Source organism: Juglans regia, chromosome 13, assembly GCF_001411555.2.
Source record: "Juglans regia cultivar Chandler chromosome 13, Walnut 2.0, whole genome shotgun sequence".
NCBI classification, from domain to species: domain Eukaryota; kingdom Viridiplantae; phylum Streptophyta; class Magnoliopsida; order Fagales; family Juglandaceae; genus Juglans; species Juglans regia.
In genome coordinates this window covers 21,243,398-21,268,867 of record NC_049913.1, presented here as the reverse complement: position 1 = coordinate 21,268,867, position 25,470 = coordinate 21,243,398, and the positions used below count along the sequence as shown (strand labels likewise).

General features: G+C 35.9%; 1 protein-coding gene and 1 non-coding gene across 3 annotated transcripts; both read left to right on the top strand.

The window, feature by feature from the left end:
- Nucleotides 1-6,844: 6,844 nt before the first annotated feature.
- Nucleotides 6,845-22,746, top strand: LOC109006136 (tRNA nucleotidyltransferase cca2). 2 transcript variants are annotated; one of them, XM_018985324.2, is made up of 15 exons: nt 6,845-7,181; nt 7,259-7,389; nt 11,449-11,566; nt 14,104-14,159; nt 14,338-14,387; nt 14,492-14,590; nt 15,354-15,463; nt 15,599-15,726; nt 19,402-19,468; nt 19,634-19,717; nt 20,331-20,393; nt 20,523-20,667; nt 21,135-21,302; nt 21,743-21,840; nt 22,223-22,746. In XM_018985324.2, the coding sequence occupies exons 1-15, from the start codon at nt 6,882-6,884 to the stop codon at nt 22,325-22,327; spliced, it is 1,722 nt and encodes a 573-aa protein (XP_018840869.1). In that variant the 5' UTR covers nt 6,845-6,881; the 3' UTR covers nt 22,328-22,746. The 2 variants fall into 2 exon arrangements, with proteins under 2 accessions (XP_018840869.1, XP_035540613.1); XM_035684720.1 differs by lacking the exon at nt 22,223-22,746 and having other exon boundaries at nt 21,738-21,840.
- LOC118344353 lies at nt 13,349-13,481 on the top strand. The gene has a single exon (XR_004798126.1). It is a non-coding gene; the product is annotated as a small nucleolar RNA snoR111 (small nucleolar RNA).
- Nucleotides 22,747-25,470: the final 2,724 nt, after the last annotated feature.

The following is a 25,470-nucleotide window of genomic DNA, read 5'->3' as shown; positions in this document are numbered from 1 at the left end:
CATATGGTCCCTGGTTACGTGCAGGGAACCTTGGTGATTATAGAGGACCTATTCGTAGTAGGCAGATAAACCAAGGAGGAAGCAGCTCTCCAATGGGTCATGTGACAGACCAGTTCGCCAGAGAATCGCTGGGTGATTGGAAGGCAACAGGTTTTGAGGATAACATTGGAGAGGAGGATGTTGTGGCACAGATTTCGGATAACAGCCAAGATTGTGATAATCACCAGATTCCGGTACAAGAGATATGCAATAAAGAGATAACTATAGGCCAAAGGTTATCTAATAAGTGCTCAAATGATAAGGTGGGATTTATAACTGATGCGGATGAGATGGGGGAGTAGCATGGCAACTGATCAACATCGAGATAAGATGAAAGTTGTAACTGCTGCGGACTATAAGGGCCTTAAGTTTGACTCTCCTCAACAGAAGGGTATTTGTGACAATTCAATAGTGGAGGCTTCTATGGGCAATAGTTCTAGCGAGAAAGAGGTTTTAAATGCAAAAGTAAAGAGGCTTTCTTCCTCTAGAGGGACTCATAAATGGAGGAGAACTTTAAGGTCTCAGGTGCACCATTCTCCTTCTATAAGTGCTTATGAGAGGTCAAAGAGGCATCATGGTTCTGATGATGTTTTCGAGATTGCTGGAACTCCTAAGAGACTTAAAAGTAATACTAAATTCCATAATGGGAGTGAGGATTCCATTTCACAGGATGCGGTGGTGGCTGAAGCTTAGCCCCACCGAGCTCAATGAAGGTCCTTAGTTGGAATACACGATGGCTTGGGAACCCTCGTGGTATTCGTACTCTTTCTGATCTAATTAGAAGAGAAGATCCCAATGTTTTGTTCTTGCAAGAAACAAAACTTAATGCTGCAAAAATGGAATTCTATAGAGTTAGATTTAAGTTTAATTATTGCTTAACAGTTGATGTTGTTTGTAAAAGTGGGGGGCCTTGCATTGTTATGGAAGCAAGATGTGCCATTGTCCATTTTGAGTTACTCAGCATCACATATTGATGTTGTTGTAACTGAAATGTCACGAAACTGGTACTTGACAAGTCTCTATGGTCAACCTGACACTGTAAGAAGAATGGAAACTTGGAATCTGTTAAGAAGTTTGAGGAGGAATTCTAAGGAGGCTTGGCTAGTGTTTGGGGACTTCAATGAGATTTTAACAGTACATGAGAAATGGCGGGGGAGAGATCAACCACAACAACAAATGGTTGATTTCCAACAAATGCTTTTGGAATGTGAATTAAGGGACCTTGGTTTCTGTGGTCCAAAATACACTTGGTGCAATGGAAGACATGATGTGGCTCGAGTTTATGAGAGACTGTATAGGTTTCTTGGTAATACCTCTTGGTGTGATCTATTCAATAGAGCCTCAGTCCTCAGTCACCCATGTCTCTATCTCTTACTTTGATCATCTCCCTCTATGGATTGAGTTAGAAGGTGCCCAGTTGAGAATGGGAGGTGCTAAACCCTCCAGTTTTGAGGCAATGTGGCTTGGAGAAATGGAATGTTCAAGAATTGTCTAGCAGGAGTGGCTTTCTGCAGCTCCCTCTAGTGGTATGCAAGGTGTTATGGATTGCATTTTTGGTTGTAGCAGTAAGCTACAAAGGTGGAACAAATCCCAGTTTGGCAAGGTCTAGGTCAAGCTGAAAGAAGCAAAGCTAAAACTCTCAATGGAACAAAGTAAAGCCCCAACAGCTTTAAATACAAGGGAGATTGGTGAAGCTTCAATTGAGGTCCAGAAATGGATGGAGAGGATGGAGATAATGTGGAAACAAAGATCAAGAGCTTTATGGTTAGCTGAAGGGAATCAGAATACAAACTTTTTTCATGCTAAAGCATCTCAAAGAAAGAGGAAGAATTTGTTATCAAAACTAAGGGATGCAAGTGGTTGCTGGCAGGAAGGAGAGGATTGTGACAGGTTGATTGTTAACCTCTTTCTTCTTTGTTTACTTCTGCAGGATCTCGAGACCATGAAGTTATTCTTGATCAAATGGAGAGGAAGGTCTCACCTAAGATGAATGCTGAACTTATTAAACCCTACACAGTTGTTGAAGTTCTTCAAGCTTTGAAAGAGATGCACCCCAACAAAGCACCAAGGCTTGATGGTATGCCACCTCTCTTCTTCCATAAATTTTGGCATGACATTGGTACTTCCATCACTACTGTTATCCTACATGCTTTGAACCATGGAGAAAGGCCTCAAGCCCTTAATCATACTTCATCACCCTGGTCCCTAAGAATAAGTGTCCTCAAACAATTAATTGCCTTATACCTATTAGTTTATGTAATGTTATATATAAGCTAATTTCTAAGGTTATTGCTAATAGAATCAAGCAAGTATTACCTATGGTCATCTCTGATACATAGTCCTCTTTCCTACCTGGAAGACTCATCACAGATAATATCCTCATGGCCTATGAAGTTTTACACTTTTTGAAGAGGAAGAAGAAAGGAAAGAAAGGCTTTATGTCTATCAAGCTTGATATGAACAAAACTTATGATAGAGTCAAATGGGTTTTCTTGAATCTGTTATGAGCAAGTTGGGATTTCATGAGAATTTAATTCAGCTTGTGATGATGTGTGTGAGGACTCCTCCTTGTTCAATTCTGATTAATGGCTCTCCTACTGGTTTTATTGTTCCTTCACGAGGTTTGAGGCAAGGTGATTCTGTTTCTCCTTATCTATTTCTATTGTGTACTGAAGGGTTGATTAGTCTTTTGAGAGAGGCTCAAAGAACTAAGTATGTTACTGGCATATAGATTTGTCGTGGAGCCCCTATGCTAAATCATCTGCTATTTGCAGATGATAGCTTAGTTTTTTATAATGCAAATGTGGACACAAATGTAAGATTGCAAGCTCTATTAAAGCAGTATGAAGTTGCTTCAGGCCAACAGTTGAATAGAGAGAAAACATCAATGGTCTTTAATGCCATTGTGGATCAGACTAACAGGCAAGCTATTATGAATTTGTGGTGCTCAACTCAAGTGCAGCAATATGATAAGTATCTTGGGTTGCCCCTTGTGGTGGGTAGGTCAAAATCAAGAGCATTTGCAGGAATTAAGCACAAAGTTTGGCTCAAGTTGCAAGGATGGAAATGGAATATGTTCTCTCAAGGGGGTAGGGAAATCCTCCTTAAAGCAGTAGCTCTGGCAATTCCATCTTATGCCATGAGTTGCTTCAAGATTCTAACAAAGCTTTGCTTTGAAATTGAGAGTATGATGGCCAGATATTGGTGGGGTCAAAAGAATGAGGAGAGAAAGGTTCATTGGCTAAGCTGGAAGAAGATGTGCAGTTCAAAATTTGTGGGAGGCATGGGGTTCAAGGAGCTAGAGATTTTCAATATGGCCATGTTGGTTAAACAAGCTTGGAGGCTATTGCAGAATAAGGAGAGCTTAATCCACAAGATGTATGCTGCTATATACTTTTCTGATGGGAACCTTTTGACAGCTTCTCTTGGAGGAAATCCCTCTTATGCTTGGAGAGGTATTTGGAAGGCAAAGAGCCTGCTAGTGCAAGGTGGAAGATGGAATGTGGGTGATGGAAGCTTAATTCATATTTTGAATGATGCTTGGATACCTAGATTTCGAAATTTGAGACAAGAACTGGGAGATGAGCAGAGTATTGAGCAACTTTGCCAATTGGACAATCAAGTTTTATCTCTTATTGATCCAAGTACTAAATGGTGGGACATTGCAAAAGTTAGAGCTCTATTCAATCCAAATATTGTGGATGCTATTATCAAATTGCATCCTAGTCATACTGGAGCAATAGATCAATGGATGTGGAAACATGAGAAGTCAGGATCTTTCTCTGTCAAAAGTGCTTACAGATTCTTAAAAACTTGCTTGGAATCTGAACATGGGGAGTCCTCTAATGGAGCTTTGATGAAAAAATTATGGACTGTTCTATAGAAGTTAAAAGTTCCCCATAAGGTTAAGGTTTTTGCTTAGAGGGCATGTAAAGACAGTTTACCAACTAAGACCAATCTGATTAAGAGAAAACTGGACATTGAGGGGCAATGTTGTTTTTGTCAACATTTAATTGAGGATTTGAGACATGTGTTGATATTATGTCCTTCCATCCATGTTTTTTTAGTGCGTAGGTTTTCTATTTTTCAAAATGGAGGCCAAATAAGATCTTTTATCACTACTGCAATGGATATTCTCTTCAAAGGTTCTTTTGAGGACCTGGCTGATTTTTTTTTGATGGTTTGGGCTTTTTGGTTCAGAAGGAACAAGATGGTTCATGAACAGATTGTTTTACCACCTCAGTAAGTTATTGGCTTTGCTTTTGCAAAGAAGTTGCATAGTGCTGTGGTTAGGCATCAGTTGGGGCTTCCTAATTGTAAAAACCTGTTGTACAGATGGTCACCCCCTCCAGAAGACTCTTTTAAGTTAAATATTGATGGGGCTCTCTTCTTTGATTTAAACAAAGCTAATATGGGTGTAGTTTTGAGTAGGGGTGTAAATTCAAACCGAAAAACCAGAAAACTGGTCCAGACCAGATCAGACAGGATCGGACTGGTTTTACCGGTTCTTGGAATGTGAAAATCGGCTGGAATCGGTCCGGTTCCGGTTTTAGGATTTTGCGGACCGGACCGGTTGATAAAAAATATATAAAAAATAATATTTGTATATATAATTTTTATACAAAATATTTTATATATATTAATATATATAAGTTTTATATATAATGTATAATTATAAATTTATATGTGAAATTTTTATATATATAATTATATATATTCGTATAGAAAATAATTTCATATTATAATTTATAAATTCTCACATAAAATGTTAATACTAATTTATAAGTTTATAACTAATACTAATAGTCTAATATAGACTATAGTTATACTTATAATAAATACTAAAAGTTTTTATTAAAATTTTATAACTAATACTAATATATAATTATACTAATAGTCTAATATTAATACTATTATCTAGTCTAATATATTATTTAGTTATACTAATATACAAGTCTATAACTATTTAACTAATACCAATAGTCTAATATAGACTATAGTTATAGTTATACTAATCTATATTAAATCACTATAAGTCTATAACAATTTTTTTAATAGGTTAAATCACTAAAACAAAATATATATAACTATATATATTATTAATTTATTATATGGTATTAAATTACTCTAAGAAATGGCTGCCGTCCCCCCCTCCCCCCAAAACCCTCATTTTTCTTCCCCCCAAAAACTTGTTTGGACTTTCGTTTAGTCCCCCCCCTCCCCTCGGCCGCACGTAACAAGCTAATAGTGTTCGTCGCATCCTCCAGTCCCTCCGTCATCACCCCTCTATTCCTCACTCTTCGCCTCTCTGCGACTCACGACCTCCATCTCTGCCCTCTCACAACCTCTCTGCATCCAACTTCCCGGCCTCACCTCTCTTCCTCACTCTCTCAGCGTCTCACGCAGCCGACAACCCCTCTCTCACGTCTCTCTGCTTCAACGGTAATTTTTCTTGAGGATCTTTATTTGTCTAACGTCAATACTCAATAGTGAAACACTGAAGCTCTGTTCGTTTAATCTGCAATGATATGTTTGGGTTGCAGACTTCCTAGTTTTTTTTTTCTAAGGACCACATTAGCCTAAAGTTCTGTTTGTTTTGTTTGATTAAGCATCTGAGATTCTGAGTTGAATGAAAGCTTTCAAGTGGCTTTGCTCCATTGCATATCATCTATTTTAAACTGATTTTATCATCTGCATGTGCATATCATTATCATCGATTCATCTGCTAAGTCAAAAATCTCATTATTCTCTTGTATGTTCCAAAATAATTTTATCATCTGCATTTGCATATTACAACATCTCATGTTGTTTTAAACTGTGAAGCTCAACAAAAATAAATAAAAATAAAATAAGAAATAATAACATATAAGAAATTACTTTGAAATTAACAGATGCATGCAGATAGGAGACTTTCATATATGGATTAGGTGAATAAATTAATTAGAGCTTATAATATTAATATATATATATATATATTCTAGCATATATAAACCTACTATAGCAGATGGATGTTTATAGTTAAAAGAATGGTTGTACTTGGTCTTTGACACTGAATGAAGCAAAATATAGTAGTTTGACAGGTTGTCTGCATTAAACTCCACCTTTGGTTTAGTTATTAATAATTATATTGTTATATATGCTTTTATTATGATGTTTATTTTTGTTACTACATATATAAACCGGAAAATCGGATCGGATCGGACCGGAAACTGATAAAATCGAAAATACCAGTTTAGGAGGATAACCGGTGCGTAATCAGTTTTGAAAAATGCAAAACCGGTACATACCCGAATCGAACCGGTTACACCCCTTGTTTTGAGGAACCACATGGGCGAAATACTTAAGGCAGTTAGTAGAGTTGAAACTGTTTTTCTGGAACCAGAACAAGTTGAAGCTATGGCATTATTGAGAGGACTTCAATTGTGCATGAGTTTGGGCATCCATAAGCTGATTATTGAAAGTGATTGTTTGTTCCTAGTAGAAGAGGTTAACAGATCATCTGACTCCAATGCAATTATAAGATCTGTGGTAGTAGATGTAAAAGGTTTGATGCAAACTTTTCTTTAGTGCAGTATTCAGCATAGCAATAAATTCACAAATGAGGCTGCCCATCGACTTGCAAGACATGCTTGGTCCATAGAAGTGACATTTAAGAGAGAGCCGCCGGGGAGAGGAGAATTTTGAGAAACTTCTTTTTAAAACTCTATTTATTTTCAATTAAATGTTTTTTAAATGATTTTCAATTAATTTTAAATCTTATTATCAATGCATTGCTAGAATGTATTCTTGGAGTCGAATGTATTCTTGGAGTCGAGTCCGTTCCAAGACTCGAATAAAGAAGCATGAGAAGTGCATTGGGAGCGGGAGTGGGAGGAGTGCAGCATTTTCTTCTCCCTTTTCCAAGTTTCCGAATCGCCAACTATTCTTTCAACTTTTGCACTCCCCACAAGCGAACCCCAACCATAGGGTTTCTCCGTTGCACAGCTATGGCGACTGTCATCCCTGCGCCAGTCGTTCAAGTCAAGGAGAGGATTGAACTGACCGTCACCGAGAGGAACATCTTTGACAGGCTTCTCGGCACTCTTCGCCACTTCGGTCTCAGCAATCAGCTCCGAGTTGCCGGCGGCTGGGTTCGCGACAAGGTCAGTGGTTAAGTTCTTTGGCGCTGTTTGTTTTGAAGATTGGTTTCGTAGTTTATGGGTTTTGAATTGTCTTGCAGCTTTTAGGAAAAGAGTGTTACGATATTGATATCGCGCTGGACAATATGTTGGGGAGTGAATTTGTTGAGAAGGTGAGGGAGTACCTGTTGTCTAATGGGGAACAAGTACAAGGGGTTGCTGTTATTCCAAGGTACGTGGATTCGAATTACTTTTCGATTTTTTCACTTCGTTATGGGATAAATAGTTTTGAAGGGCTTCTTCGTTACCAAACTCCTTTATCTCGAGGGAGAAAATTTATCGGTAAATACTCTCAGGCCATGGTCCCCCAAAATTTATTTTAGAATAATTGAAACTCGAGGAAGCATTGGGCTGGAAGAAGTAAAAGATACTAAAATACGAGGTTTTTTTCCTCTCTATTTTCTCTAGAGAAACGAACAATCGAAAATTATTTAGTTATCCATTATTTTATTTTCTTCACTTTGTTCTCTCTTCTAAACAGTTAACCATTAAGTTATAATATTGAAGCTAGGGAGTGTACACTAGATGAACTTCGAAATCTTTTTGTGCACACCTTATGTAACAACCCTTCCCGTAGGTCAAGAATGTTATGTACATTCATAACCTTACACCTGGAAAAGAGATTCAACATCATAATAGTACCTTATTTATTGAATCATAAGCTAGCTTGACATAGCAAGTTTCATAAAATGAGGACAAAAACATAAGAATGTAAGCATAAACTAGTCCTATGTGTTAATAACACACTTATTCGAAGGTCTAAGAGTTTGGAAAAAATAAGTCTACTTCTGGTCATGAGTTCAAATTTCAATTCGTGAAATGGGCCAAAATTTGCTCTCCTATTCAAGAAGGACGTTTGGGTATTTGGAACTTGCAGTTTTTCAGTAAAGCTTTGCATGGTAAGTGGCTATGGAGATATCACAATGAGAGGGGGGCTTTGTGGAGAAGCGTCATTGAATTGAAGCTTGGGGAAGCATGGGGAATATGGTGCACCAAGGAGGTGAGTGGGCCTCATGTTGTGGGGCTATGGAAGCATATAAGAAGAGGTTGGGACACATATTCAAGATATACAAGCTTTAAAGTGGGTGATGGATCCAAAATTAAATTTTGGCATGATGTATGGTGTGGTGATATGGCGCTCAAGGAAACTTTTCCACAAGTTTATGGCATAACAAGCATGAAAGAAGCCTCGATTGCGGACCTCTTCATACTCTCTAACAACACTCCACAATGGAATGTCACATTCCTTAGAGATGCACAATATTGGAAAATTGAGGCTTTTTTAGAGTTCTATAACCTAGTGTACTCTACCCGGTTGTTGGCGGGAGTTGAAAAAACAATCTTTTGGCACCCTTCTAAGATAGGGAAGTTCTCAGTCTGCTCCTTCTACAAAGCCATGACAATGCATGGTACAAATTCATTCCCATGGAAGAGTATTTAGGCGCCCTAAAAGGCAAAGTTTTTTGTATGGATGGCTTCCTTGGGGAAGATCCTCACTCTAGACAATCTAAGGAAACGTCGAATCATAGTCTTGGATTGGTGTTGTATGTGTAAAGAGGGTGGAGAGTCGGTTGACCATCTACTACTTTATTGTGAGATTGCCAAGACATTGTGGAATGAAGTTTTTGCTTGGGTGGGATTAGCTTGGGCGATGCGAAGACGAGTAGTGGACCTCCTAGCTTCTTGGAAAGCCATTCAAGGTAACTCTTAGATTGCCTATATTTGGAAGATGGTTCCAATATGTTTATGGTAGTGTATTTGGAGGGAGAGGAATGAAAGAAATTTTGAAGATCAAGCAACGGTGAATGGAAGAGCTTAGAATTCTATTTTTCAATACTTTACTCCATTGGTCGATTGTAATTGATTTTCATGACTTGTCAATTTTTTTTTTTTTGATAAGTAACTTGTCATTTCATAAATTCCTTGTATATGTCCCGTATACTTGGGCTTTTCCCTATTCTTTTGACCAATAAGATCTTGTTTACCGATCAAAAGAACAAGATGAAATTTGGATTCATTATCCAGCCCATCCCACAAAAATCACTTTACAGCTTCTCCAACCAATTAGCAACACCAGTTTGGGGTTGGTATTTTTAAAAATATAAGAAGGGGTTGAATGGTACACAAATATGATTTTGGCATGTTGTGTGGTATGAAGATCACTCTCTCAAGGAAGTTGTTCAAGAATTATTTAGTATTACTCGTTTTAAGGATGCTTCTATGGTAGAGCTTATACAATTGTTTGATAATTCTTGTTAGTGATGCTTGTTTTTAGTCGGGCAACGTATGATCAGGAGGTCGATCTCTTCACTACATTCTTTCATTTGTTATACTGCAACAAGTTGAGACTAGGTGGTGTTAACAACCTTTGGTGGGGTTCTTTAAAGTGAGGGGTCTTTGAAGTAAGATTGTAGTACAATGCCTTATATCCCCCCCATGTCACCCCTCCTTTCCCTTAGAATACTATTTGGCGAACTAGGGCCTGAGAGTGGATTGTTTGTTTTGTTTGGATGATCATTTTAGGGAAGATACTCTTGATGGATAAGAAGTAGCATATAATAGTAATCGATTGAAGCTATATGTGTTGGAAAGGTGAGGAGTCGGTTGACCATCTCTTTCTTCATTTTGAGATGAAAAATGCTGGATGCAACCGATTGGGGGAAACGCAACATAACCGTGTCCTACGTGGTTTAATGAAACAGTTCGTTTCATTCGGGATATGCATTCCACGAAGACACTTCGCCCGTTCCCCTTGTGATCTCCCACGAAGCTTTTCCCCTTCTCCTTCTCCCCTCCACTTTGCCGTTTCTTCTCCTCTGATATTCTCCATCTCCATCTTCGCAAGATCCTTTTTCTTTTTCCTTCCTCCTCTGAGTTTCCCGCTTCCTCCTCAAGTTTCCTTTGTTTTCCTATGGAAATGGAGGATCAGTACGGCATGCCTAATCTGAGGCAACTTATGAATGTCAGGTCGTCCCATTTCCTGTCCATCCCTCAGCCCCCAGAGTTGTTCTCTAGCCACCATCGAAACCTCTCACCTAGCCACCACTACAATATGTTGATGGTGGGTCGTGAAGTAGGGGCAGATGTGTTGTCCCATGGCCTTCCTGAGTTTCGCTTTGATTCTGCTCCAAGTGTCGCTGCCACTACTCCCACCAATTTTGTCGCCACTTCTGCGTCCACTCCTTCGTTCGGTGGGTTTGAGGCCAAGATTGCAAGGTGCTTAGGAGGTGATGGCGGCACTACAAGATGGCCCAGACAAGAGATTCTCACTCTTCTTGAGATCATATCTCTCTCTCTCTCTCTCTCCCTCTCCATATACATATATATTGTGTATATATGTTTGGGGAGGGGGTCTAGGCGCAAGTTTCTTTCTTCTGTTGTTGATGATGCATGTCGATGAAGGATTGAATGTTATTGAGGAGTATAGAGAAAGAGGACTTCTGCTAGTGTTTTTGGCAGTTACATCTAAGAACTTTGGAAGTGATATAAGGCTTTATAATCCGGTTTTGAGTTTGAAAATGAGCTTCAATTGGAGACCCATGTATTACTTTCTTTTTTTATTTTGATTTGAAGAAATTCGAGGCTGATCGTCTGTGTAGTTACTCGTTATGATATGTTTTGAAAATGTGTAGTACCTTTCTTTGGAAGACGACGACAACATGGCACCAGCCAATTCCCCCACAGTTTCATGCCTTGGTTGCCTGTAGCAGGATTTTTGAGATTGCTAGTGACTTGCGGAAATTTATTTTTAGTCTTTTTGTGGTAGCTTAGGTCGTGCATCGATGATGATGGACCTCCTAGCATGCTGGATAGGGTAGTTGCACAATCATTATAGGGAAGTTGTGAAAATTGATTATGTCTTGCTTATTGTAGGGAATATGGAGGGAGAGAGAAATTATCGGAGTTTCAAAGATTGTGAGATATCATTGGCGGAGCATAAGGCCACTTTCTTCAAAACCCTTTACAGCTTTACCTCTGGGTAGCTGCTCATAATTGCTTTTTTGTTTACTAGTTTTAATATTTTCTCTTCTTTTAGCCTTTTCTACTTGGGCGTTGCTCTTGTATACTTTATGTGTACTAGTGGAATGCCCTATTCTTTTTCTATTTCTGGCTAAGTGACTTTCTTGTACACATCTTGTTGAATGGCGGCTTTGTGCTTATAATGAAATTCTTATTACTTATAAAAAAAGGAATTAGTGTAGCCTTTATTTGTTTTAACTTTCATTTTCAGCAATCCTGAGCAGTCCAAGCATTTAGAAACAGCAAGAATGCGGCTGTTTGATATGTGGATTGACTTTGTAAACTTACGGTGTGAAGAGTACAGTGATAATAGCCGCATTCCTACAAAGGTATACACTTATCTTAGCAATTGGTCTATAGTTTGGTGTTGTATGCATTCATCTATTTTTTGCCTAGAGGTCTAAACTTATGATTAGCAGTATTGATCATAACCAATGAAATCAATAGAAAAAAAATGGATTTCATGAATGCAGAAAACTCTTGGGTTCAATACAGGTTATGATCTTTCTTTTTTGTCCCTCCTAGATTAAAAATGTATTGTTTTCCCTTCCTTTCTCATAATTGTTTTTGTAGTTACCTTATCAAAAGAAAATTGATTTTGTAGTTACATACTTTATGGATATTACTAACAAGTTTCTAGAGGATAAGAGAATTTGTATGAAATAAATTGGGTTTTGTTTGATATAGTATTTCCTTGTTGTGTTTTGTCAATTTCAATAAAAAGTTCTAATGGGTGCATCATGTTTATAAATCATATGATGGGTTAATTTGGTTAGTATATAAATTATATAATTAAATTCACCTCTTCCTATCAATTTAAACTTTTGGGAGAAATGACGATTTAACATTGTATTAAAGCAGAAGTTTTGAATTCTAATCCTAACTCCACACTTCACCCAATTTAATTTAAGTATTCCATGTTTTGGGGCCACTTATTAAGAGGGAGTTTGACTCACATGTAAGGGAGAGTGTTAAAATATAAACATATGATTAAATTCACATCTTCTAATCCACTAAAGCTTTTGGGACCAATGGTGATTTAACACATTATTTGTGTAATGTAGAGGTCGATTTGTTTTGCTAATTTCTTGGTCTCAGGTAAGGGATTATGTGGGAACTTTACTGGTCATGTTGTTATGCTTGATTTTTTTTTTTTTCATAAGTCAGTCATGCTATGCTTGATTGATGTTCTATCATCTTGCTTTTCACAAGACAGGGTTGGCATATGTTTTTATTCCTCTCTTTTTCTAAGCTTTTGTTGCTTTAATTCTTAGTGCTTGTGTTGATCTTGAGCTAGTTCCATTCAAACTTTTTGTTTCAGAAAAATTTCAGAAAAGAAGCTGCATCATATTGATAAATCATTTAGGCTTTCCTTGAGGGTTGACTTGGTTGATGAATTTGTCATTACAAAAGGTGGTGGGGCTTAGTGGTTCATATGTAAAGCATTTCTTGAGTAAGCAAGCTTCTTTTACTTTGTCAAGTAGTCAAATTCCATTAGGTGGTGCCTTTCTGAGAAAGAATATGGTTTCTGCTGTTCATAAGGCGTTTTCAAACACTAGTTGATTGTTCATAACAGTTCGCTAGATTATAGCTTTGACAAAAACAACACAGATTATTTGTGTTCACTTACATTTAGAACACCATAACCCCTTGGGGTTGGCTCAAGTGATAAAGACCTTGGTCTTGGTGGTATGCTCCCTCCAAGGTCTAAGGTTCGAATCCTCTTGGGTGCAAAAAATCTCTAGGGGCCATCGGATTGGAGGACTTTCCCCTTGAATTACCCGAGGTGCAGTTGCGTGAAACTCCTTTCCGAGGGCTGTGTACCCTCGGGATTAGTCGGGACATTGTCCTCAGACACCCGGTGCCAATAAAAAAATAACATTTAGAACACTATTATTGTAAATAATTATTTCTAAGGGCAGTTCAAATCCTTGCACATAGGTGTCAATTATTTACAGGAAATGGCGCTTCTGTTCTTCTCTGCATACGATTGAAATGTAAGGGTTAGGTTTTCCGATGGGGTTTAGGGATCTCTTAACCTTGTATGATAATCACTCATATTTTGGATTTTCTTTCGTTTTTCTTTTCAAATCAAAGCCTCTGTTTGGTTTAACAGAAAAGGGGAGACAACTCTGTGTCTCCTGCGTTTAGAAGAACATTGAGGTATAGCAAAAATCAATGGCCGAGATATCATTTTGGTCGTTGTCTTTTTTTATTGGCGATTCAATTGTTGCTCGTCCACATTTGTTACTTTCATTGTTTATTTATCAAAAAAAATTATTTACAGGAAATGGTTAATGAGCTTTGTCAATTTCTTTGTGACATGGATGCTTAGGACTCGTGCGTGTGTAAGATATCCATTTCCTCTAGGTGTTTCATGCGGACTCTCTCTCTCTCTCTCTCTCTCTCTGTGCTGTGTACATGCATGCATACGCCCCGAAATATTTATGGAGCTCTTTCTACTGAATCTGTTGGAAGAATTGTTAGCCTCATTTGTTTTTATAACTCATTTCATCTCATCTAATCGTTACAACTTTTCCAAATTCCCATACAAAATAAAATAAACAATTCAACTTTTTCAAATCCCAAAACAAAAATAATATTAAAAAAATATATTCTAATAATATTTCATTCAACTTTCAACTTTCAACTTTTATCTCAACTCATCTCATCTCATCTCATCTGCGAAAACAAACGAGGCCGTTTGCATAAACCAGTACATGAATATGAGGATAATTTTCTCATTATATGTATTGTCCAATGATGTGGTATGTGTGCTCTAACTTGGCAATATCTTCTTCTCTGGCTTCCAATTTTCCTTTATTTTTCTTATTATTTTAAAAGAAAATTTACTTATGGCCTACAGCAAAAATTTGGCACAGCAGAAGAGGATGCTTACAGAAGGGATCTAACCATCAACAGGTAACTCTCTAGGCCATGTGGACTTTACTGTAACAGGCATGCCATCATGATGGTAACTATCCTGCTTCAGGATGATCTGTTATTCTATTCTCTCTTTGCATGCATAATTCTTAAGTTAACTTTATATTGTTAATCAAGAAATTGTGTTCTTATTCGGCGATATCACTTCATTATGCAGCTTGTTCTACAATATTAACACTAATACAGTAGAAGATTTTACTAAGAGAGGTAGTGTACAGTATATTTGTGTCTACGCCTTTCTTCTTTTGAACTACTCTGCCCACAGTATTATATGTGACTTTTGTGTTATGGCCTTTGGGTTTTCATTGCAGGCATTGCAGACCTAAAATCTGGAAAGATAGTGACGCCATTACCTCCGAAGGCTACTTTTTTGGACGATCCATTACGAGTTCTTCGAGCTATCCGTTTTGGTACTTGTTTATATTTTCTTATGCAATTATTGTAGGTAAATCGACATAGCTTGATATCAACACTTATTCTTAAACTATTCAGCTCTCTTTATAGGAACAAATTTCTGGTTAATTATGGTCAGTTATCTTTCCTTGTAGGCTTAATTTACCTTCTTTTTTTTTTTTCTTTTGTATATATATATATATATATATATATATATATTCCTCATAGCACCTATGTTTCATTTTGTTTTCCTACCTTTGAGCACATTTGTCTTTATTCAAATAATTTTTTGGTTGAAAACCTCAAGTTGACCCTTTTTTTCCTTTCATTTTTGTACTGGGTAACTTTGTTTCTTCCAAATATTTAAGATGTACAACCTTTTTGATTAATTTCATAATTGACATGTACATGCTGATTTGACTACATAGAAAGTTGAGCTAGGTGCATACCAAGTAAGCAAGATAAGTCCGCTCAAAGTAACAAATGCTTATAATGTTGAATTGTTCACAGCATTGACAATTTTTAACGGTGAAAAAATGAGTTTAATAGCAAGGCATTTTTTTTTTGGTTGGGGGGAAGGAAGAAGCATTAGGCATACCTACATACATGAGAAGCCAATGGGACTTGAAGACAACGAATTTTTTCTATCATTATCCCTTGTTCCCTAGTCAATTGTCCAGGTGTAGATTTGGCACTATTGCTACCCAAATTTATGTTGCTATACCTCTATATCTTCACTTTGATTTTTGCAACACTATTGTCTCATTTGTGGTCATTTAGGAGCAAGATTTGGATTCATATTAGATGAAGAACTAAAGGAAGCTGCTTCCTGTGATGAAGTGAAAGATGCTCTTGCAGCTAAAATCAGCAGAGAGAGGATTGGAGTTGAAGTATGTGTATTATTTTGCATGATTTAGTATCCTTGAATATTTATGATCTCATGGAATACAAATCCGGCTTTTTTGTGAGGGAAGAACTCTTATACTCACAACACAAATTATATCACATTTTGCTCCTTGATGCAGATTGATCTCATGATCTCTGGAAATCAGCCAGTTAAAGCAATGACCTACATTTGTGATTTGATGTTATTTCCAATTGTCTTCAGCTTTCCTCCCGAGTTTGAGCCTTCCAAATCAGAAAGCTGTGATAGGTATTTTCTAATTATATTTTTCAAGGCCATTTTCTGTAATTGTCTTGACAACAACTAAATTTTGGCTAGTAAAAAAGAAAGGCTTATAAACAGAAAAATAGTAATTTTTTACAGTAAATTTCCACTTAGATCTCTTTTTTAGTATTCCATCCTCATACCTAGAGACTTCCTAGATTAATAATAATATAATATTATTTTTGAAAACCAGTAAAAAATACCTGTGAACTCTAGGTATGTCAATGAGATATCAAAATGACTATCTTTTGACACCTTTTTCTTACAGTAATTGTTTAATTATATTTTCTTACAAGTAGATCAAAACATTTTCTTCCTAATGCTTTGTTGATGAACATTTTTAAAGTCAGTTTGACATTCGGCCTTGCATTTTTTTAGGGGATGTTTGGTAATAATTATCATCCCATCCCATCCCATCCCCTCCCATTTCCTTCCCAAATATCACTCAAATACAAACACTTTCAAACTAATCATTACAACTTTTTCAAACTAAACATTATAACTTTCCCAAACTTTCAAACAAAAAACAATTCATCTTTTTCATGAAACAAAACAAAAATAATATTATAATAATATCTTAACTTTATAATATTTTTTATTCAACATTGTCTCTCTCTTTTTCCAAAATCCCAAAAAATACTTAACTCAAACTATCTCAAGATTATTCACAAACCATCTTACTACTATTCACAAAATTATCAGCTCATCTCATTTCCCAAGCATCCCCTTAATCTCTTTTTCAAGAGAAAGGTAGAACCCTGCAGAAGGTATCCAATTGTTGTGAGTTCAAATGCTTATCTGAGAAACAACAAAGTAATACTTTTCATTCTCTCTCAAGACAATAGAAACTTGCTACCGGTGTACACTTCTGAATTTGTTAAATTATCTTTTTTGAGAAACTGATGATGCTAATTTGTTTCTAAATTCAGTATGATTGAACTTTCTTTCCCTTTTTTTTTTTTCTTTCTCGCAATACATTTAGAAAATTGCTAATGGTGTCCAATATGTGGTTTCATTTTTTTATATGAGCAAATATTTCATTAATTTAAAAAAGAGAGATACAAAAGGAGGTGTACACCTTTACAAATATAATGCATAGAAATAAGAATAAAAAAGGGAAATGGTACAAAAAATATGGTATGGGCCCATATTCCTTGACGAAGCGAAGGAAATGACCATCATAAAAGATGATTTTTATGCAATCCCACTAGATTGAGATATTGCGGCTTTCACCCACATTAGGTGATGATGCACTCGACTCATCATTTTAGGAAAATTCGGTAGAGCTTCCCATGACCTCATCCCCTCATCCTTCATATTGCCGGGAAAAAAAGTAGGGGTGAGCACCAACATTGTTGAAGTCAGAATCCAAAATTTCGACTCCAATTCTAACTTGATTAGAGGCCGAATCCGGCCTTCGATACTTATAGAATCAACTCTGCCTCCCACTTCGTAAAATGGAGTGGATGTCGGAGTCGGATTTCAACATGCAAACATATTTTTCTGATTTGTTTTTGATAGGTACATATTTTTCTCTCATTTTAGACCTATCACAAGATCGTAATATTCACGACGAAAAATGAGTGCATAATCGATGGTCAAGATGACTGTAAATTGTAATTGTGTCCTATTGTATAAGTTACAAAATCATAGTAACTTTTATATATATATATATATCATAGTATCAATATGAGTAAAATATTAAGTTAATAGTTAAATCATGGTTATAAAATGAATTATTAAGCTTATAAGCCATAATGATATAGTCCAAGATGCTTGAAATTAATAGTTTATGAGTATATGCTATAATTGGAACATGGTTGTGGAACTATTAATTAATTATAGTATAAGCAATTAAATATCATGATATAACTATTAATAATTACTCTAAGATATAAACTAGTACATATATTGGTATAAGTTATATTTAAGTATGTCACGATAGAACCATTAACAATTACTCTATGATATACACTAGTGCATATTGTAGTATTAAGTATATATAAAAATTTATTAATAATTTATCATGATATGATCATTAACACTTACTCTAAGATCTATATAGGGCTATAAATGAACCAGTCTATTCGATAGTCTGCTCTGTACTCGCCGGTTAAACTTGAATCGAACTCGACTTGTAAAAACAAAAACTCGACTATCAAAGCAGATACCCGCTCGATTTATAAATGACACATACCCAACTCGACTTGATTCGACTAAGGCTCATTAAGGCCTACTAGTTTATGCTCGAGTCGACTCATTAGCTCGACTTTATTAAAGCTCATTCATATATTGAATATGCATCATAGTTATAGTTTATTATTTTTACAATAATCATCGACCTCTGCCTCTTCCTCTTGAACTTGCAACAATAATAGTTACACAATTTGTTATCAATATGTGTGATATGGAGTATCATCCTCTTGTTGCTTTGTTATAATGTTTCAAACAGTATACACAAAGGTATTTCTTATCCTGGTTTCTTACAAACGTTGAAAATATTTTGACTATTTTTGCTCCCCAAGAATATATCAGAGTTACATACAATATACACCATTTCTTAGCTGATGGGGGTCAGAAGAGAAATTAAGAAATTACTCTTCGAAATCACTCCAATCCCCACAACATTTCTAGCCAACCTACTTCTGATCCTTCAGATAGGAAGTCAGTTGGAAGGCGGTTAATGGAGGAAGCTTAGAGGGTGAGATGCAAGTCGAAGAGGGTGATACCTCTTCCTCCATTACTGAGTCTAGTTGAAGAAGAAACAAGCAAGCCCCAAGTAATGCGTTCATCTAATCCATAGGACCCAATCAAATTCAAGAGCAGGTAAAAAATCATCAGTGAACTATCATTGGCAACAGAGCAGAACTTAATGCAATCCTAGTCATTGGGAAATGCACAGCCACTGAAATGATCAATGTAAAGAGAATTCCATGGCCTTCTCCTCCAACTTTTCCAAGTAGGTGTCTGCACAGAGAACCCTTTTACTGCGGGAAGCGGCAGAGTGAAGACCATGCTAGAGAAGTCCCTTGTGGTTTCTGGCATATCACGTTAATTATGAGGTTAATATTGATTGGATCGCAAATTTGATTCCACCGACCTTATTCCGACTTCTCACTTGACACAGATTTCAGTTGGGTCTCTCGTTACCTGAGATCAGAAGCCCTAGAAATTTGAACACCTTAGCCATACACGTTAGGCATGCCCCACATTCTGCTACGGCTTGCACCTTCACCTTGACAGTCAGAGTCCACACCAGCTTTAATGTACCCTTTAGCTTCAAATGGTTATGGCCATTCCTTATGAAATGCATGGACACAATTTTCTAGCACATAATCAACCGTTTTCTTTTTGTCTTCTTTCAGCTTTTGCTGTGTTGTTTTACTTTCTTTTTTGTGGTAATCAAATATTTTTTAATGGTTACGGCCATTCCTTATGAAAAGCAAAGGCATTTTTGTCTGTCATACTTGCAACGAAAAACAAAAGTTATTCTGTGTATGCTCGGTTTCTTTTTTTCTGTGCCATACTGTTTTTTAGTAATCGAATATTTTATTGTTAAAAAACAGCACAGGCATGTGTTTCCGTGCCATAGTTGAATTAAAAAAAAAAAAAAAAGTTTGTCTATTTCTGCTCATTGTTTTTTCATATTTCTTTATTTAGGCTTTGCAACGCCTACTTGGATGCTACATGGAACCTTATTCAATTAATTGGAGGATCTATTTTCAGTGTAAGTGTCTAGCATATAAGCCTTACGTTTATCTTCCCAATTTGTTTCTGTTACCCTCATTTCGTTAGTTGTGTGGTAATGTTGGTTCTAGTTCATCCCCTACTCTTTTAAGTTTATTTTCTAATGCAATATTTGGTTATCATCTTCTGTAACATTTAATCTTAGGATGAACAACGAAGACTTTCATTGTATGCTACTTTGTTTCTCCCATTTAGAAAGACCATATATAAAGACCACAAGGCAAAAAAGGTACCTTCTATATCCCTTTTGTTATTTATCACGTCTACGGCTTCCATATTATGTGTTAAATCATACAATCATGCTAGCATTGTCCCCTGTGCATATTATTGCACATGTGGCAGTGTGCATTTTTCTGCTGGTATTGTCAATTATTTTGTTTTGACTACTGAGATCATTTGCCTGTTCTTTTTTTTTTTTTGTTTGGTGTCATGTTCTTGTTTTCCATTACCCCCCTATCTTTTTTGAGTGTAGGAAGGCTCTTTGTGTGTAACTCTTTTGGGTGATATCGCATAGCAGAAATGATTCACTTTGTCTCCCTTATAGGAGGCTGAATGTTGTTTGTCAACAAAGTGAGTGGCCATATTTTGTGCTGTCACTGCAGCAACTCTCAATCTGCTTGAATTGTTAATAGAAATGCTTTATTGGTTGCATATATTCTTATGTGTCCTGATTGGTGCACTTTGTTATGATACTGAAGGAGTGAGAGTTTGTTCCTTCATAACTTCAGGACACAAGCAGTTGCTTATGCTTTTAAGTAGTTGATATTGATTGTTGTACATGATCTCTGTGCTTATATCTTCTTATGCGTGTCTTCAAAGCTATTTACATTCCTGAACTGCAGATACCTGTTGTCAACTACATTTTCCGGGAGTCTCTTAAACGAAAAGCCAGTGATTCTGAAACAGTGAGCTTAAACCGCTTCTAACAGTACATATGTTATTTTTAACATACTATGTTTGAATGTCAATTCTTTCTGGACTTTCGTAGTCTGCAGAGATATAAGAGTTCGGTCACAATTTCTTCTTCATTGTAGGTTATAAATATACATAGTGCAGTGGACAAATTCTTATCTCTGATTCCTTTCCTTGCGTCTGATGGGGACATTGAACTCATTGAAGTTGACTGGGGAAGGGGATTGGATGATGTCCCTCCTACTTCAAAACTTCGGGTACTGACAGGTGTGGTGTTCAATTTGCTGCATTGTACATTCTCTGTAATTATCTGCATAATGAAGATACAGTTTGTAGCATTTTTTTGGTACAAAGCTTCATGAATTCCCTGTTGTTAGTTCATTACCTAAGATTTACATCTTTCCTCAGCTCAGCTTGCAGAATGGCAGTCTAGAAAATTTATTTTGAATGAATGATCTCTGGCTAACTACAATGACAAGGAGGTCTGTGACTTCTCAAAATTGTGAGAACGTCAAGGTCCTCTACACCTCATTCCATCCATGACATCCCACCCTTATGAGCAACCAACATTGTTTTCCTGTTCTGCATCAAAGGATATTTTTATAATTTGTTTAAACGGCGCTCATATAATGGTTTTTTTATCATTCCTGTCACTTAATCAGGTCATCTAACTTTGTATTAAATTTTTTAACTTGTGTAACTTTATCATGTCTAAAACTTTCATCTCTATTCAGGTTTACTTCTACGAGAAATCAAAGATTTTTGGCGTGTGGCCTTGTTGTTGTCTACACTGTTATATCCCACCGATGTTGATTATACTGAAGATTTTTTAAAGCAGCACTTTCAATTGGACAAGAGAAAAGATCTATTTAAGGCAGTTGAAAATGCCATTACTGAATTAGGTACGGACGGTACTTATTTATTCTGTCAAGATGGTGAATTTCCATCCTTCTTAGTGTGAATTGACTTGTGTGCCTTTAATACCTTGGGCTACATCGAAGAAACTGTTTGGTTTCAGTACCATAGAAGTATCCACCTGTGCTCTCAAGTCTTTCAGTCTTGCCTTCAATTTGCTTATATGAAAATCTGTTGTAGCTGGCAGTGCTGACGAGGGGAGTTTCTGTTTTCCCAATTGCCGGTCACTGCCTTTTAATCAGATATCATACCTAACCTTGCAAAGGGCCGGTACCATGTATTGATAGTGAAGTCCAGAGGGGGCATAGAAATCACTGTTTAAGTGAACCTTGTTAGGAAGCATGAGTTCCCACCAACCCAAAGTCTGGTCAAGTCTTGGGAAAGATTATTGGCAATCCTTTTTATTTATTTATTTATTTTAGTGCAGGTCTTGAGAAAGTGTGGGATGTAAAACCATTGCTGAATGGTAAGGGTATTATGAGTGTCTTGGAGCTTAAAGCTGGAGGACCACTTGTTAGGGAGTGGGTAAGTCATTCTTAATCATTGTTATTCTTACTACTACTATCAATTCCCTTTCCTCATCATGAATGAGTTTACCATAAGGAAGGGGGAGAGGGGGGAGGGGTTTTATTATAGAACTTAACAAATCTGAGGCCTCGTTTATTTTCGCAGATAAAATGAGATGAGTTGAGATAAAAGTTGAAAATTAAATAAAATATTATTAGAATATATTTTTTTAATATATTTATGTTTTGAGATTTAAAAAAGTTGAATTGTTTATTTATATGGAAATTTGATAAAGTTATAATGATTAAATGAAATGAAATGAGATGAGTTGAAATTTTTTGTGAAAGTGAACGAGGCCTGAGTTGGTCAAAAACTCTAATTGATTCATTAAAAATGGCAGCAAGAAAAACAGCTTGCATGGCAACTTGCCCATCCCTCTGGAGCTGTGGAGGAATGCCTTGATTGGATGAAGCAGACCCATTCTAAGCGTTTAAAGACGGAGTAACCATTGACGCTCTGTGATCCACATCCACTCATGGCGAATCTCTCGACTGCCCCAAATTGGTTACACACTTCTGGTTTGCACTGAGAGATCAGCTGTGCTAGTTGCCCCAAGTTGCTGAGACATTGTGTGGTTGGTGGGGGGCTTCCAGAAAATGTTCCTGTGTTTGTTGGAACGTCTTTTCCATGCTTTTTGGTAGGGAAATGCATTTATTTTTCACCTCCTTTTTTTTTTTTTATCACTTGCAGAGGACATTACGACAGAAATATTTGTGCGGAGCATTACCTGTATACGGTGCACTTTTTTTTTTTTTTTTAAATTTATAGATGGTTGGGATTTGACGGGGTTTAATTCTATCTCTCCGCTCTGCCTTGTCGGTGTTTGAAGTATAATAGCGAAGCAATGCATATGGTGAGAATGGCTATTGGAATGTCTCAAAATTCCAAATCAAGTGAACATTTTATGCATTACATACATGGGTCTTTTCCATCACGGGTTTTGTTGCTGTGCCCTCCAAAAACATTTTTGTAACCTCCCTATACAAAAGGCAACCAGCGTGCCAGTTCCGTTAATTTTTTTTTTTTTTTTTTTTTTAGGACTCGTTTGTACATAATAGTGAAATGGTTTGAGTTGAGATGTTTTATTAAATTTTAAAAAATGAGAGAAAATGTTGAATAAAAATATTATAAAATAAAAAAAAAAATTTGTTTGAATATAATTTTTGTTCTCAAGTTTGAAAACGTTGTATTGATTTTTGTGTTTTGTTTTTAAATTTGTAAAAATTGTAATGATTAAATAATGATTAAATAAAAAACTTGAAGATTTGAATTGAAAAGTATTTTCTGTTTTGAGTGATGAGAAAGAAATTGTGAGAAGTTTTAAAAAATCTTATATCATAAAATTTAATTTGCCAAACGTGGTAGCTATAGCATATTTAAGGAGGAGAAATATTTTGTCCGTAAAGAAATTTTATAAAAATAAATTTATAAATTGATATAGCTAAACGTGATATTTAGATCGTAAAACTCATTTTATTATAAAGTAGATTTGATATCTCAAATTGAGCTAAATCAGATTGTATGTATATATATATATTTTTTTAAGATCTTTTTGTTGACACAACACTTCTCTTTAAAAATTACCAAGTAGTCAAGTAAAACAAATATCAATAGAATAATGATCGTTGTGCGAACCTCTAATATGAAGAAGAGTATTTCTATTTAGCATCCTCACAAATCACACGCTACACATCCATCTTTTAATTTGTTTTTTATTTTTTTCTCATAACAAGTATGTGGTGTATGGATGATAAGTAGAACAATTCAATTAATTTAGCAATAATAAAATAAAAAAAAATATGTATGGTGTATAGTGTGTAACGTATGGTATGGGACAATTAGCTAATGTTTCCATATTCTCTGCAGTAGTGGCATTACAAAATGTCAGTACATCTAACACATTTGCCTGATTTCGCACAGAGACCAAAGTCTTGATCCACAAACTTGCTTGCTACCTTAGAAATCGCAATACCAAAAATCAAGTGGTTAAATATCATGATCAGATTGCATGAGTTACAAAATTTTCATTTGGTCCGAGTAAAAATATGGCTTTTGCTAATTTTGTTGAGCAGGCCCTTAATCTTCGTAATTGCATCCTTATTCTCTTCTATTGTACAAAACAATGAAATGTATTCGTATAGATTTAGGTCTCGTTTAGAAAATGAGATGAGATGATAAATTTATAAATAATAGTAAAAGGGTTTGAATTAATATGTTTTATTAGATTTTAAGAACTATGAGAGTGTGTGAGACTTGTATATCTTAAGACTGTATATATCATTTCTTCATTTTTGTATGGTGGTACAATTTAGGTTAATAACAATAATTATGCTACTACTATGTCACCCGGCTTTGACAGCTGGGTGTGCCCCTAGTACAAATTGTATTTTTTTTTTCATTTTTTTTCAAACATTTTTTAAACATATTTAAAAATTTTAAAAATAATAATAATACACTAATAGAACTTCTTTAACCATTAAGCCAAAAATAAAAAAATAAAATACACGAACGGTCAAATTGAGGAGACAAATTCAAACAGTGTAGTATATTTTCCTAATAACAAATGGAACCAAGAGTACAATTCACCAAATCTACAGCACAACTGCCTCAAACCCATTTAAATTGACCAAAAAAAAAAAAAAAAAGAACTGGATGATCTTGTGGAGAGTTAGATACGTATGGCAAGCATACTATTTTAGTGAGTGGGGGGGCCTTTTAAGCTGTCCAAAATTCCAAAAGATTGGGGAAAAGCGCAGGGAGGGAGGTGACCCTCAATCATTTCATCGCGACTATGGACATGGTATTTATTATGATGTCAATATTGTCTCGAAACGAATTGGTTTAAATTGTTAGAGACAGACAATGGGATTAAGATATAACAAACAAAAAACCAAAGCTCTCATTAGTTGTTTTAATTATTAATGCAAACATAGGGTTGAGTGACAGTGAAAAGATAATGTTATCCTTATTCCACAATGGTAAACTGCTCGCTCGGGTCATTCTCATGCCACTTTTGATTTGCACTTGCCTTGCAGCCTCCACCTCAATTGCAATACTAATAACAACTAGGAAAATGTTAGTATGGCTCTTAAATGTGTCTATTCAGATATTTTATTTTTATTTTTATTTTCTTAATAGTTAAAAAAGTGACTATTAGTGAATTTGTATTTTTTTTTAATGATTAAGAATGTTTAAAAAATATTTTTAAAAAAATTATTTACATTGATGTGCATATTTGGAGTGCACGTGCACCCTAGCATTGTCCTAACAACTAGCCTATCGAGCAAATAGATAGACGAGGAAAGTAATTTAAAAATTGTTTCAAGAAGAATGATTTTTATGTGGTTCAGTTAGATGTGCATATGAGTATTTTTCGTATATGATAGGAGCAAATTAATTTTTGGTTTCGTTGTGCTGGGAAGTCTTCTCAATTACGGACTGTCTTTGATCTCCTTCCTTCAATTGTTTCTTGGAAACTTTGGAAAAGGTGTTGCAAAGCCAGGTTTGTTGATAATTATGACACGACTGAGTCTGTTTGGCATGTTTTCAAATTATGGCTTTGTTAAATTACCCATATGATCATGAAAG

Bases quoted from the DNA above. Each gene is read 5' to 3' on its own strand.
- LOC109006136 (XM_018985324.2), top strand. From the start codon at position 6,882: ATGAGAAGTGCATTGGGAGCGGGAGTGGGAGGAGTGCAGCATTTTCTT. The intron at 14,591-15,353 runs GTACTTGTTTAT...GTGGTCATTTAG, and splicing joins TCTTCGAGCTATCCGTTTTG to GAGCAAGATTTGGATTCATA. The intron at 20,668-21,134 runs GTGTGGTGTTCA...ATCTCTATTCAG, and splicing joins AAAACTTCGGGTACTGACAG to GTTTACTTCTACGAGAAATC.